This window comes from Erithacus rubecula (assembly GCF_903797595.1).
Source record: "Erithacus rubecula genome assembly, chromosome: 10".
Classification (NCBI taxonomy): domain Eukaryota; kingdom Metazoa; phylum Chordata; class Aves; order Passeriformes; family Muscicapidae; genus Erithacus; species Erithacus rubecula.
This window is the reverse complement of record NC_136662.1, coordinates 9,805,104-9,819,841: the sequence shown is the minus strand read 5'-3', so window position 1 is coordinate 9,819,841 and position 14,738 is coordinate 9,805,104. Positions and strand designations below refer to the sequence as shown.

The window sequence follows — 14,738 nt, the reverse complement described above, 5'->3', positions numbered from 1 at the left end:
CTTCACAGAGTCTCCTCAGCTGAACACTTTTCTATACATCAATTAAAATGCAGGAGTAGGCCAGGCATGCTAGGGAATGCATGTGGAGAGCAATTTAACCCACCCCATTCCATTAATCTACCCAATTTCCTTAAAAAGAGTTGTAATCTCCCTCACAGCAAGTAACGTTAAATGTATTGCAAGATACATATATGCACCAAGTGAACATAATGAGAACGTATTTATTTTTTTCTAAGAGTAATGAGCATACTAAACAATTAATTTCAAAGCTGTGCAAGTGTTAATTCATTGACAGAAACAAATACCTGGGGCTTTTCCACTAATATTTTCTAGTATATCTGAATATGAAACTAATCGTATAATTGCTATTCAGTCAAAGGCTAAAGAACTCAAACGTATTTGTTTTCATGAGATTAGATGACCCACAATAAGGAACTCTGTTGAAAAATCACGTGAGTGTAGAAAATGACCAAGGCATGACCTCCTATTAATATTTAACTTGAATTGCCTAATTCACGTTTTACTTCTCACATCTACTCTACCTCTTGGAAAGCAGCATGAAGCACTGACAGTCAGATGCAGGACTTCACATACCATCTAAAATCCCCATTATATATGTAAGTTTCATTGCCAAATTAGAAAGAGCAAGTTCTAGTCTTAGGAGAACTTGTTACACTAGAAGATAAACACAAGAGTTCAAGAAGTATCTATGGTGTCTTGCCTTTCCAAAGCTAGCTCCATGTTATTTTCCATTATTGAAAGAATACAGGATAATGTTATGAATCTCTTCCATATGCTTATTTATGACAGAATATCCCACAAATTGATACTTGTATAAATCTGTATTTCCTTACTGAAGATCAGAAATGATGAGAACATTTACAAACAATTTATGTGACCTGGCTGATAATGTATTTTAGAAATTCACACAAAAATTTCAAAAAGGTGAAAAAAAACATGCTTTCAAAGGAGTTCAAGCCTGGTTTAATTGTGAAGCAACAAAGGCCAGAGAAAGCTTGATGAAATGTAAAATGAACACAAATGTCAGGGGAAGAATATGGCAGTCTTAGGAAAATCCAAGGGAAAGCCCCACAAAATCATTTTTGTAAATTACCAGGTATATTTTCTGTTACTGAGACAAACAGCTGCACACGTGAGCAAAGTCATAAGCTGACTGTGAACATATTTTATTCCAATATATCACAGTGTGACAAGGTGTAACCGTTCTCTCACCTCTTTCAGTAGTGATAAATTCTACAGGTGGCCCCTTGTCCATGCCTGAGAACTGGCCCCTTGTACTACCATGACAGCTACAAACCCATCCTCAAGGTCCAGTGACCTTGAGGTCCAGTGGAGGATGGGGCTCCAGTACCTTGAAGAGACAACCAGCCCCTGACCCCATGGCAGAAGAGCAGCAGCACTGCAGCCTCTTGTGAGGCAGGGATGGAGAAGCCAGCCTGCTCAGGGACAGAGGCCTGAGGCTGCATCCTGCTGTGCATATGGGCACAGGGAGATCAAACCCAGCTGGGAAAAGACTCAGCTTTTAATCACATAACAAATTTCTTCTTTGAGCCACACAAGCTCATAGTTTCAAAATGGAGCCAATGGAAGACCTGTGATAATTATATTTTACGTATGTACTGCCATATGCCTTTAGCACAGCATTTAAGTGCTATCTCTTCATCTTTACATTTCCACCCTACATTTGTGAGCATATCAGTATCTTAGAGGTGCAGTCCTAGATCCATCTCTAGGTCCTTAGATAGTGGGATTTTCAGTTGTACCACTACAGAATTTCTTGGTCGGCAGATTTTCCTGCTTTATGTAAATACTACGTCTTAACAAAATGAGCAGTTTTCTAAATCACTCCCACAGAAGTCGGGAAAGCCTTAGTCATGAATATGTCTATTTTAACAAAAGTGTGTTATACTTCATGCACTTTCTGTTACATAAACAAAGTTAATGCATTACACATTAACAAAGGAGCAAAATTACACAACCCTAAACTCGGTTTACACAATCCTGCTGCTACCTTAACTGTCAGATTCAGAGCTTCATTTCCCTAACTCACCAATGCATTTGTGTTAGGTATTACTGTAAATTCTAAAAGGTTTATTAAAATGAAACCCAAAAAGTGTTACTTGTTTCCCATAGATACCAACCACTCCTCTATGGGAAGAGCTCTGGGAAGTAAATCATGCTCCTGGAAACTCTGCATGCTACCTCCTTGACACAACTAATCTCTGCAGAAATGTCTTGACCCTTGCAGGGAAAACCAAACCAAATACTCACCCTCTGGGCTTTACTGAAGTATCTGAGGAGTACCACTATCAGTGAATTATCCATGCATCTAACACAAGCATATATATATCAGAACCATACACCCTAAAGCAGGCTCAAACTTCACCACCACACAGGATCAGTTCTGAGGCTCCTCCAGGAACACCTGCCCTGTGACAAGATCAGGTTTTCACACTTTAAACAATACATCACATCCAAAACTATTAGTCTTTACATTGCAAATTCAGAGAAGCCGTAGCTGAGCACAGCTCTGGTTGATTTGCTCAGCACTGAATTCACTATATGCATTAATTTGGCTGAATAAAGCATAACTTAATTTAGAGCCATTAAAAGTAGAAGGCTTTAAAATTTTTGTAAAATCCTTCTACAGTTAATATTTTAGTAATTTTTCTCCCTAACCAGACATTCTTTATCATCCAACTACTTGGTGAAGTGCAAAAAAAACCAGAGCAACTCATGTCACAGCCTTGATTCTTAGCTTCATGACTGCTGCTACTTTAGAAGTAAGCACATACGTGGTCTCCAGTCTGCCATACCCACTACACTCAAAGTCACCTTTTTCATCTTCCTAACAAAAACGTCTTCTTTCTTTACAAATCAAAATTTAAAGCTTCAGAAAAGTATTAGGCTTGCATCACAGGTATATCAGAACTTTCTGGTTTCCTCAGTATAAAACTGATCTCAAATGCTTGCACATTAAATTGCTCTGTTACAAGAGGAATACAAATATTATTTGGTAACTGCTTCTTCACAGAGTTATTTATTGAAAGGATCACAGCAAAAAGGATTATATACATACATTTACATCTCACTTGTATTTTTCTACAAGACAGATCATAAGACAAAGCAAGCTCAGTTGCCTTTGAAAATAAACTTTGTAAGAAGCAAAAAAAGGCCATCGTATCCCCATAACTGAATTTCTGAATTGGACTCTCAATTGTGAGTGTTTGCTTAAGCAAAACTCAAACTTGCATTAGAGACACGTCTGTTAATGACAAGGGAATGCTCTACTAACTTTTGATCAGAGGAGAGAAATTAGCAAAGTTAATACTGCTTGAGTTTAATCACTGGCAAAATCAGCAGAACTAATTTTAGCTGAGCAAAGCAATGTTCTGAAAACTTTGTTAAAAGGTGATTTTCAAAGTCCAATAAATGAACTTGTATTGCAAGGATGAGAGTAACAATATACATCCAAAAAATCTAGTACATTCAGTGCTTGAAACAAATGTGAACATTTGTACTTGTTCCAAGAACATGCCAACTATCTATCAGTACTGACTTCCTAAATATGTTGTAACACGGAGAATTAACAAGTAAGCCTACCTTTTTACACCTATTTTTCAAACTTCTACAAAAATTTTGGTAGCGACTGTCTAATACAATGGTAAAATGCAAAACTGACAACGGGACAGCAGATTTTCTACTAACTCTGTGTATACACCAGAGTATCCTAATCAAAAAGGAAAAAAATTATTAGAATGTAGAAATAAAACAGAACTGTGAAGGATTTCCTAATTGTATCCTATAAACAGTAAGTATATGTGAGTCATAAACTATTATTAAACGTGTGATAATTGAAAAAAAACCAAACCTACATCTAAGTTTCAATCAACAAAACTCAAGACTTCTCATGTATTTCTCACTAAGGACTCATTGATTAAGTGCATAAAGAACATTATACTGGGAGTTAAAATGATCTAACTTTGCTTTTGTGCTACCTGCTTCTTAGGGTTCCTAAATAATTTCATCATATCTCTTCACTTAGTGCCATGATTTAGCAGCATGCAATTCATTCTGCTTTACTGAAGAAGCAGTTCTTATTCTACAGTCTTCCAGAAACTCTTTCTTATCATACTCTATCCTAACAAAAGACTACTGGCCCTTCAGCACAGTATTGGTTGTACTGACTACTGACACTTTACTCAGACTATAGATATTTTGAGAAGAGATAATATTTTGATTTTTTTCTGTCCTGTATTCATTTTATTTCTGCATTTCATCATCAGCATTCTAGAACAGCTTCTGTTGTGGTTATCTTCTTTACTTTTTTTTTTCCTTCCAAGTCTTTTGTCACTTTCTCACTTCCATCTGTTTTGAAAAGCTATGTTCGTGCTTACTAAAATCTTTCAAATTTTGCATTTTCAATTGGAGCAGAAAAAAAGGGCAATAACAAACACAACTTTAAAATGGAAGCAGAATAAACCTGGGGAACCACTTCTCATCTCCCATCTTGTGTTCCTGTAGCATACACACACACCCACTCACAAGTGTGTGCACGAATTTGCACAAGGCTACTTTGTCCCTCTGATTCCTAAGTCTTTGTCCCTCTGATTCCTAAGTCTGTTGGAATTAACAGAGAGGTTCATCCTAGCACTGATGAACAGATTTGTTAAGACTAAAATTAGATCTCGTATTCACCTGCAATTATATTCCAAAATGTTACACTGCACATGATCTTTTGAGCACAGATTCTCACACCAATTACTGATAACAATCCATGAGAGTTAGTATATAGACCTAACTAGACACACCAAGAAGGGCAGAGGCTCTAATTTCATCAATAGAAAACCAAGGAAAATCTGGTACTCATTCCCATTTTTGCCCTGAGCAGTAAATCAGCAGTATTCTTCAATACTGATTTAATTTAGAATTAAGAGTTTTCCTTAATATGATGGCTACACTCTATCTCACAAACCTAATTTTTAACCTTAAAATGTGACATAATATGAAAACTGCCAACACAAATAATTGACTGCTTTATTATAAATAGAATAGTTGGAGTTATTTTTAAAACGCCTCATAAATCCACATTAAGTCTACTTTATTGATTTCAGAAAAGTTCATTTTATTTTCATAGTCATAGTCCATGATCTCTGCACTTAAGAAAAAACACTTTTCAGTTTTAACTGTCATTGAAATATCCTTCGTTTCAAAGATATCAAGAAATTATCACTATTCACTTTCAATACAAAGCCTCTTACATTTCAGCTGTCATTTTCAAAAAATCATACTGAAAACAGTGTTTCTAAGCAGAGTTCAGTTGCAGTGTAATAAGTAATAATTTCATCAATTAGCAGTATTCAGCATCCACTGAGAGTTCTCTCACTATTATTTTATTCATAGAGTCCTTTGTGGAAGTAGCATACTAAAAAGATCCATTTATCCTTCAAGGTTTTTCATAAATGTGTCATACATCTTAGAAAACAATTGGTTATTATTCTCGCTCAATCTAAATAACTATAATAACTTCCAGGTGTAAAACCTCTCTTTATACTTCCAATCTTCTTTACTCCCATTATGGGTCTACATTTTTAATAACTTATTCTAACACTTCTACCTACTTTCACAAATGAATTCTGGAGTTTTGCATGGATGCTAGATATGCCTGGATGGAAGGGTAGTCAGCTTATTGTTAAGAGCAGAATAGAGTTGGGTTTCATAGACTGCCCTTCACAATCAGTGAAAACCCAAGCATTTTATAATAAGCAAGATGCTAGTATAGATGCTAACAGTGCAACAGCTGGACAGGAAAATGCTGTGATTATTAAACTCAGCAATAGCTTGCTTTCAATGCATATTTTATTTCTCCTTCCCCGTAGATCCCTCAACATATCTATTAGCACTTATTGCCTCTCTCAGAAGATCATCCTGCCTTCTATCCTTTCATCACAAGAGTGCAAAGGGCTCCCTTCAGAGCACAATACTCTCATTCCTTAATCAAGTGACAGAGATGCAACTGGGCAACACGAGGACCTCTCTCAAGGCTGGGCAGACAGCTCTGCACAGAGTGCACAGCACAACAAAGCATCCCTGTTTTAGGAGACACACATCTACACAGCAGCATGCTTCATCCTCTCCACATTGGCCAAGTGTTTTGTTGACTGAAAAAAGCCCAGCCAGGACAGTTCATTCCAATTTAAATAAGGCCTCTCAGAGCATTAACGAAATCACACCAAAAACCAAGGCAAACATGCAGCAATATATTAATAAATAAACTCAGTACCACAACAACCTCTCTGCAAATGGCACAGAGTCCAATCTCCATGATAAATATAAACCTAAGGACACTGAGTGTGTGACTAATACTTGAAAGAAGAGTGTCCTTATGAAGGACACATTAACTAACATCAAACTTTCAATTTTTCCACCTTCTACAGTCTCAAAGTGGTGTGCACAGGTACCTATATAAAAAATAAAAAAAACACACACCCCAACAAGACGTGTAAACCCGACAGGTTGGCTGCCAGGACGCTTTGCTCCTTAATTACATATATAATTGTTTTTGAACCTGAAATTAAAATGCCAGAATGCACCATGATTTCCTTTAACTGATGACTAGGATCCCATCTAAATGGAAATATTTAGATTCATCACCTAGATATCTTTTTAATTTGCTTTCAAATAGAGTCACAGGCAAGCATGTCTGCCTTCTTCCATTTGCACCGTTAGTGTCAAGTTGAACTGGAAAGGCCAACCATTTCAATGAACTAAAATAAACGTAATTTTAAGGTCAAGTCACTTGTAACACTTCAGGCAGCAAATGTCATACTCAAAATAAAATTGAATCTTGGCTTGAGCAGAGATGAAAGGTTTGGCATTTCAAGGACTTCATTGTGTTTATCACTTAAAATCTACAAATTAAATACCAACATCACATACATTAATATTTATCAAACTAAGAATGCTTTCTAAAATGGTATCTTTAAATACTGGAAGCATTATTAAAAACAGAACATTTTTATAGGTGTGTTTACTCTTAATTCAAATGGTGAAGTCTCTGCAAGACCTCAAACCACTTAAAATTCCACATTGGCTTAGGGAGGCATCTGTGACCACAGTAAGAACTCAGATGTTTCACAGGAAGGTCAAAGTATTTTGACAGAGGAAGGAAGGGAACCTGCTAAACTCAACCACAGCACAAGAGAACAAGGATGTTGAACAAGTAGGTTATTTCAGTTGTGATTTATGATTTGGATAATATTAAGGAAAAACTCCTTTTTCTCTTGATATAAACACTCTTCAAACTTACAGGCTTTGTCATTTCCTCTTCACCATGTCTCCTAATTTTTGTTGTTACTGTTGTCTTTTTCTACTCCTACTTGAATCTTACACTCTTTGCCATGTGCAATAGCAAAAAAATAAAATGGAGTACATATTATAGTTGTAAGAGTCTATGAACAGAAGAAAACCAATTTAAAATTTAAACTATAGATCCAGTCTGTATCACCTGTTATTTCACAAAAGAATACATCTGGCCAACTGAAAGGCAAAACGTTCTCATTTCTAAGAAGTATTATTATGAGAAGAAAATCAGAGAATTTAGTACAATTCTCTCAATTACTTCTTTGGTTGCTTTGTCCCCAGTCACAATTTGACCTGGATATACATGACTTTTTAAAATTTTGTATTTTGAATTATGGCATTGCATATTGCATTATGGAACTGCATAATGACCAAGAGGACAAAATGCCCCCCAAGATCTGTGTAGCCAATCTCTGCTGGCATGTTTCACAATCTGATGCTGTGCACATGTAGAGATGCCAGAGATTTATGCTGTGCTGATTTGCAAGAATTCTGCCCTTAGTATAAAAATGACTGCAAATGAAAATGAAAAGACTTTGAAAAACATGCCCACACAAACACCACCCTCTGAGCTTCTGATAAGGCATTTATGGCCAAAGGTTCCTAATCCCAAATGTTTGATTTCTTTGCCAAATCACATACTTGCCGAAGTCTCATATAAAGGCACAAATCCTGCTCTTCTCAAAGGCGACAGCACAGGGCAGGGAGCAGAGTGTGTAACACTGTACTGATGAAATAAAAAAAGGAATAGAAATCATATGCTAATAAGAGGAGGGAGGTTGCCAGGCAACCAGGGAGGGAGAGAAAGCAGTTTTTGATTTGAACTCGATGCTGTCAAAGGGTTAGCATAGCCAGAACAAACAGGACATATTCAATCCAGCTTGTCTGCAGCCACCAGGAATTTCAGCTTTTCTCAATATTTTAACTAGAATTGTGCTCCCAACCCAGTGCTGTTACTTTTGTGTTCCCTGGGTCATTTTAATGACCCTAGCAAAATGGTACAGGATAGGATAGACAGTAGAATTTTTCAGAGTGTTAATTTGAATAGCAGCAGCTTGTGTCTTTGGGTAGCACAAACTGTACCACGCGTGTACACTGACCAGTTGGATGGAGAGAGCCAAGCAATCTTGGGTCCAAGCAAATCCCAGCCCATCAGGCACAGCCACACCCCTCTGGGCTGCAATGAAAACTGGGCAAGTCCTGCTCTGCTGCTAAAACTGCACTCTTCCAAATGCATCTCAAGTGCCTGCCCTGCAGTGCTGCACTCTTGTGCAGATCAGCAAAATCCTGCCTCATGGATATCGGCTTTCTATATCAGCATGTACTTACACCTTCTTAAAAGGTGTGACACTAAGAAGACAAAATAATAAAATTCCACTTTGGTCTACAACATAAAATCATCATGAAATTAATTTCTGTAACTAAAAGAAAATTAATTTCAGTTCCTTCTTGTTTTCAGAGTTGCTAACTGCAATGACTACTCGTAAGTCTCAGCCACAAGAAGGGTGGGAATAGCAGTTCTTACATGAAAGACCTCACAAAGAGAGTAAAAATTTTAACAATGTGGGGGGAAATGTGAGTTTAAGTCATAAGTAATATTAAAACACAAAGGCTGAAGAAAAATGAAAAGCACAAGTCAGTTTTTTCCCAACATAATTATTTTGGAGGGCTTGACTGCTACAATCTGGCAGAGGATCAGCAGTAGAGGCAAGACCATACATAATTCCTTGAGCATCAACAGGATTTGCATATAAAACATGAAAAGAAAAAATGTTTCACACAGAAGACTTTCCTTCATATTTGCCTGATCAAATTTTAAACTGATGAGTAAATCATTGTTCAATTCTCTAAGACGGACATGATAATTGTGGTCTATAATCTTCCACAAGGTCTAAGCAATCATGCTATAATTGCTGTTCCACTCAGCTAAGAGTTCATTACAATAAAACCACTAAAACAATGAAAAGGCTTGAGAAATTCATTAAGGAAAAATGGTTAAATAGAAAGTTTTGTTTTCTCACTGACTGCTTGTCAAATGACCCTAGAAAGGCACAGCCATCAATATGGAACAGCCATCTGATCATCACAACAAGCTATAAAGCAGTAACATAAAAATATTCTACATATTAAAGCTTCATTATGGAACTTCAGAAAACTAACAGGTCTCTACAACAGAGACAACACTGTAATAACTGGGGCTTTTAAAATAAAAATTAGCCTAGATCAAAGAAAACTAGCTTGTTATTAATTCACATAACCTTTGCCTAACAACTTTGTGAGCCATGCTGACTAGCAGATCTTGCTGGAGGTTTCCTGTTTTTTACAGTATTTTTTATTTTTCAACCCCAGCCCTGCTTCCCACTGTGAGCACACAAAGCCCAGCTCCCAGACAAACCTTTCTACCTCCAGTTTTTCCACTGTTCCTGTCCATTCGCATTGGGAGAAAAATAAGCCTGACAAGTGAAACTTGCCTACCTTGCTATCCTAGCCCATGCTTGGTAACAGCTACTAAGTATATCCCAAGAAATTAAAAACTGCCGCTGCTATCAAACCTGCTACTTAAAACACTATGGAATTTTCTGCCTGTACAAAATAATGCTTTCTTAACACTTAGGAGCACTTCCCAAGTGACTCTTCCATGCAGCAGGAAGCATGGCACAAAGGATTGTGCTCGGCTGAGTCTGGAACCAGCTGCAGCCCTTGAGGGCAGGTGTGCTGTCTGTACCATGAGTGAGTGAGCTGCTCAAACAGCCCATAACCTCATCCTGCATTCATTAGGGCCTTCAGACAGCACTGCAGAACTTGCTGAAGGAACTCTAAATCAACAAACATGATGCCTGCCAAGCACTGAAGAACTCCTGGAGCCTCTTGTGTTCTCACTAAGGTCAGGGCCCAATGGGCACAGTCTGGCCCTTAAGAAACATTCCTCTGAGCCCTGATGTAACACCAAAGAAATACGGGGATGATTTACATGTGGGTGAACTTTTGAAATAAATATAGGTGATTTAAGAGCCATTTGTACTTTCTGAAGCTAAATGAAGAGAAAGCATAACATAGTTATAAGTGACAATGTTCATTTCATTATAAGTGAAAGTGACACAAATTTACCCTGATCATTCTCCGACAATTCCCCAGTTGCAATTTCAGAGCATGGCTCTACTCCTTCACACCTTTCATTTTATTCTCACTAGTCAAGCATCAGTGCTGGGGTGGAAACAGCTGTGACAGCACTCTAGGTACCCAGTTGCTGGTCTAGCAGGGAGTTACCCACTCATCAGCACTCAATTTCCCTTTAAACATATGCAAGGCATGATTCAGAAGGAAGGACAGATCTGTGAAGTGCCAACATACTGCCTACCTACTGTAAGAAAAATACCTCTGTTTCATACTAAGTTGTGTTGGGGGGTTGGCTTACATTTTCTGTGAATGTTTCAGGTTTGTGATAGTGTGGCAAAGTGTCTCCACTCTGCTGCGAAGAAGCCCCTTCCAAAAAACTGGGAGACCTACTCCTCCCCCACAAATGTAATCTGAGTGGCAAAGAGCTTGGAAGTATCCACTACCCAAACATCACCAAGTGAAATGACCAGAGACTGCAGAGCAACACTGGAATGCGGCCAGGAAAACACAGCGTGCAGAGAACAGGGCTAAACAATGTCAATCAGGATTCTATTCGACCCTTAACCATTTTGCAATTCATTAATTCCCATGTACTTGATTTGACAACTTTTATTCTTCAAGGAATTCTGAATATTGCAATAGATGTAATTATATATGGTTTACACACGGTGATAGTCAGGAATCAGGTGAAACAAAAGAGAAGGCAAAAGAATGGAAGACTTTCTCTCCCAGAGTATCATTTGGCAGTTTACGTGAAGTCTGTGAACATTCTCTGGTGCTTAAATGTACATTTCAGGGTTTCACATTACAAGTTAGAAAGGGAATACTGCCCTCGTAGTGTAGATTTCAAAAATTCTTGTAAAGATTTAGAGAGATAACAATCAAAAATCCAAGGCAAGTCCTTATACCATAAATTCAAAGTAGGTACTTTCACATGTAGCTATTTTTAAAAAACCTTTCTTTCCTTTGGCTTAGAGTACCAGTGTCCAAGGAATATTAGCAGCACACTTTGATAGTTGACTTTATTAAAATAAAAAAAGGCAATGTTTGGGGTTTGTGGAGTTGCTTGTAAGTTGAGGGGAGAGAGTTGCAGTTTTGTTTTGGTATTTTGGGTGTTATTTTTGTTGTAGTGTTAAAAAAATAAAACTGGAGAAAAGCATATATTTATATCACAACACACTTAGTCTTCCACAATTTGGAAAGCAGATTTTAGGAAAATAACTATCTATGTATCTACCTTCAGTTAGGTCCAGAGGCTGAAGCTGCTAGCTATGCCAAGAAAGGGGGACAAGATTCCTCAGGGACTTTCCTGGAATTTTTCTTTTGTAAAATAATAAAATAACTTGGAGAACCATCAGTGATTTTAGCTACTTCTAGCACAGATTCTCATCTCTTCTTTAACCAATGGCATGTCTTTTTACCCAGCCTTAACTATTTAAATACACTGTAAAGTAGCACCAGGGCTTCAGACATAATTTTTAATATTTTATTATATGAACTTGAATTTGAGATACTAATCACCAAGATAAATTGCATTAAATCATTGGTTCAGTTTTTATACTGCAGCCAAGAAAGTGACCAAAACATTCAAGTTGTGCTGCCAGTGCTTATGTTGATAGACTCCTCCACTCCACATACAAATTATTGAGAATATTTATCTACAATGATAGGATTAGCTAACAGGCACTGTCCCTACTTCAAAGATAAAATACTTTTTTTGAAAATGCAGTACTTACTCCGCCCAAAAAATAAAGTCCTATGTGGGAGGAAGTGGGGGTGGAGGGGGAGGGAACGACAACTGACCTACAAAAATCACACACATCTGCAATGCTGCAATTAGATTATGGGTAATTATTGATATATTCATCTGGGAGACAAACCATACAATGACTAAATTTATTGGAACAGATGGGAGAAGGACAGGACAGTACATTTGGTTAGAAAGAGACTGCGTTGATTTCCTTGCTAATTTAAATAACTGCTGAAAACAAAAACACAGGAAGTATAGAAACCAAAGTTTCTACCTGAAACCTCAGAAAAAAGCAAACACTAGCCTTTTTAAAATCCATCAAGTCATCTCCTGAATCATGTAGTACTGCATACTATTACCAACACAGGATCCTACCATAACATTGTTCTTTGAATTGGAGTCTTAATTATCTAGAAATGCAAAACAATGCAATACAAGAAATATTTTGCATTAAAAATTTAAGGAAAGTACTCAAAAACTTGAACATCTAAAATCTAACTCTTGTCATAGAAAAATGAACTTTAACACAGCAGAGACTGGCTGCTCTGAAAACACTGAGCTGGTAAAAGACAGTGCTGATTTTATAACACGGTGCCTCCCTAATTGCCAGGAAGACTTCTATGATAGTTCATTCTTCCCATTCATTCCATGCTTCAGTTTTATCAGAGTATCTGTAAGACCATTTCTGGACATTAGTCATGGTTTGAACAGCAGCTCAGCTAGGAAATGCACTAGACACAAAAACTCAATACAAGAACTAATGATAAAATTCAGTTACAAATGACTTAGAGATGTGTTCAAGTTTTTGCTGTGTGTATTTGTTTATTATGTCTGGGCCTTAATGCACTGTAATAGCCCAATCCAAACTTAATATTTTACACTTCAAGGTATACCACAACAAAAAGTTGTGTCAGGCTAGAACGAGACTATGAACCACAAGTTCATTTATCATTACTTCTGCTTTACTAGACTCTTCACAAAGAGATGAAGTTTCCATCCAAATGTGAGGTCCTGGGAAAGGTGGGAAAATGCAGACTCGCACCCTGGCTAACACCAGCAGGAGCTCTCCACGTGTGCACCAGCCTTGGTCACATTGCACCCCAGCTCCGCCTTCCCAAGGACGGGTCCGGACCCTACTTCCAGCACCCAGCACGACCTGCAGGAATGTCACGCAAAAACCTCAAGTGCCACAGGTGAGAAAGCCTTGCAGCAAGGGTGTACTCCAGCTCTCCTGCTCATGCGGTTGTTTTGGCCCGAGGAGGCTGGGGGCAGTCCGTGAGCGCAGCTTGGGACAGCGCTGAGCCGGGTCCGCACAGCCGCGCCGGCCCAAGGCAGCCACGGGACGCTGAGCCCGAGGACATCGGCCACGCACCCTGAGCCCGTCCGGGGCGCATCGGGTCACGGCCCCGGGCAGCCCTGCCAGAGCCAGGAGCCGGGGCGGTCACTCCCTGCCCCGAGCTGGCCAGGGAGTGACAGGAGGCGGCGAGGAGAGGGGAGGCGCCGGGCACCACCCCCTCACGCCCCCCGGCCGGGCACCGGCAGCGCTCACCGCGGCGAGGACGGGGCAGGGGCAGGGCTGGAGCGGCGCTGCCCGGCGCTCACGGCCCGCAGGGGCTGCCCGGGCGGCACGACAGCCCCAGGGCCGCTGCCGGGGCTGTCCGCGGCCGCTCGGCACGGCACGGCTCGGCTCGGCTCGGCACGGGGCGGCGGGATGAGGCTCCGGGCACCGCGGCGAGGCACTTCCTAACGCCGCCAAACTTTACCGGGCGCCGGCGCCGCCGGGCACAGCCCCCTCCCCGCTAGCGACAGCCGCACGTCCCGGCAGGGCGAGTGGGTACCTCAATGTCCACCGGGTCCCGGCTCAGCACACGAGCCATGCTGTCCGCACCGCCTTCCCCCGGCTCCCCGCAGTCCCGGAGTGGAAGGGAGCGGAGAGCGGAAAGAGGCGGAGCCGGCAGCCCGGGCAGCAACGCCCAGGTGGGCGGGCGCCCCCCGCGCCGGGCCGGGGCCGCCCCGCCGGGCCGGGCCGCGCCGGGGCCGGGGCAGGTGTGCGGCGGGACAGCCGCGCTCCGGGCTCTGCTGCACGGTCCTGCCGCGGCTGAGGAGCAGCGCTGCTCGGGGGGGCTCCCCTCACACCGCCCCGCCGGGCAGGACCGCGCCGGGGCCGGGGCAGGTGTGCGGCGGGACGGCCGCGCTCCGGGCCCCCTGCCCCGGGGGGCTCCCCCCACACCGCCCCGCCGGGAACGGCCCAGCCGCTGCACGTCCCTGTGCCTCGCCCCGGCCTCCTGCGCCCCTGCCCCGTCATCCACTGGCGGTGGATGAGAAACTGCGCGGGGAGGGCCAAACGTCACCCTGGCAGTGTTTATCCACTCATGACAATCCCACAGGAGCATCCTGCACGCCACGGCTGCAGCCAGCCCTGCTGCGCTCGGGGTCGCTCTCCTGCCCAGCAAAGAGGGGGGGATCCTGCCGGGGCTGCACCTCTCCC

At 41.0% G+C, this 14,738-nt stretch overlaps 1 protein-coding gene across 1 annotated transcript in view; it reads right to left on the bottom strand.

Annotated features, from left to right (window-relative positions):
• The window catches only part of DPYD (dihydropyrimidine dehydrogenase), a 320,908-nt gene extending 306,667 nt beyond the window's left edge, over positions 1–14,241 (bottom strand). Inside the window, exon 1 of the mRNA XM_079314282.1 lies at positions 14,089–14,241. Within this exon, the coding sequence (XP_079170408.1) occupies positions 14,089–14,127 (39 nt within the window). The 5' untranslated portion in view covers positions 14,128–14,241. The remainder of the gene's footprint in view (positions 1–14,088) is intronic.
• Between the last annotated feature and the right edge of the window lie 497 nt (positions 14,242–14,738).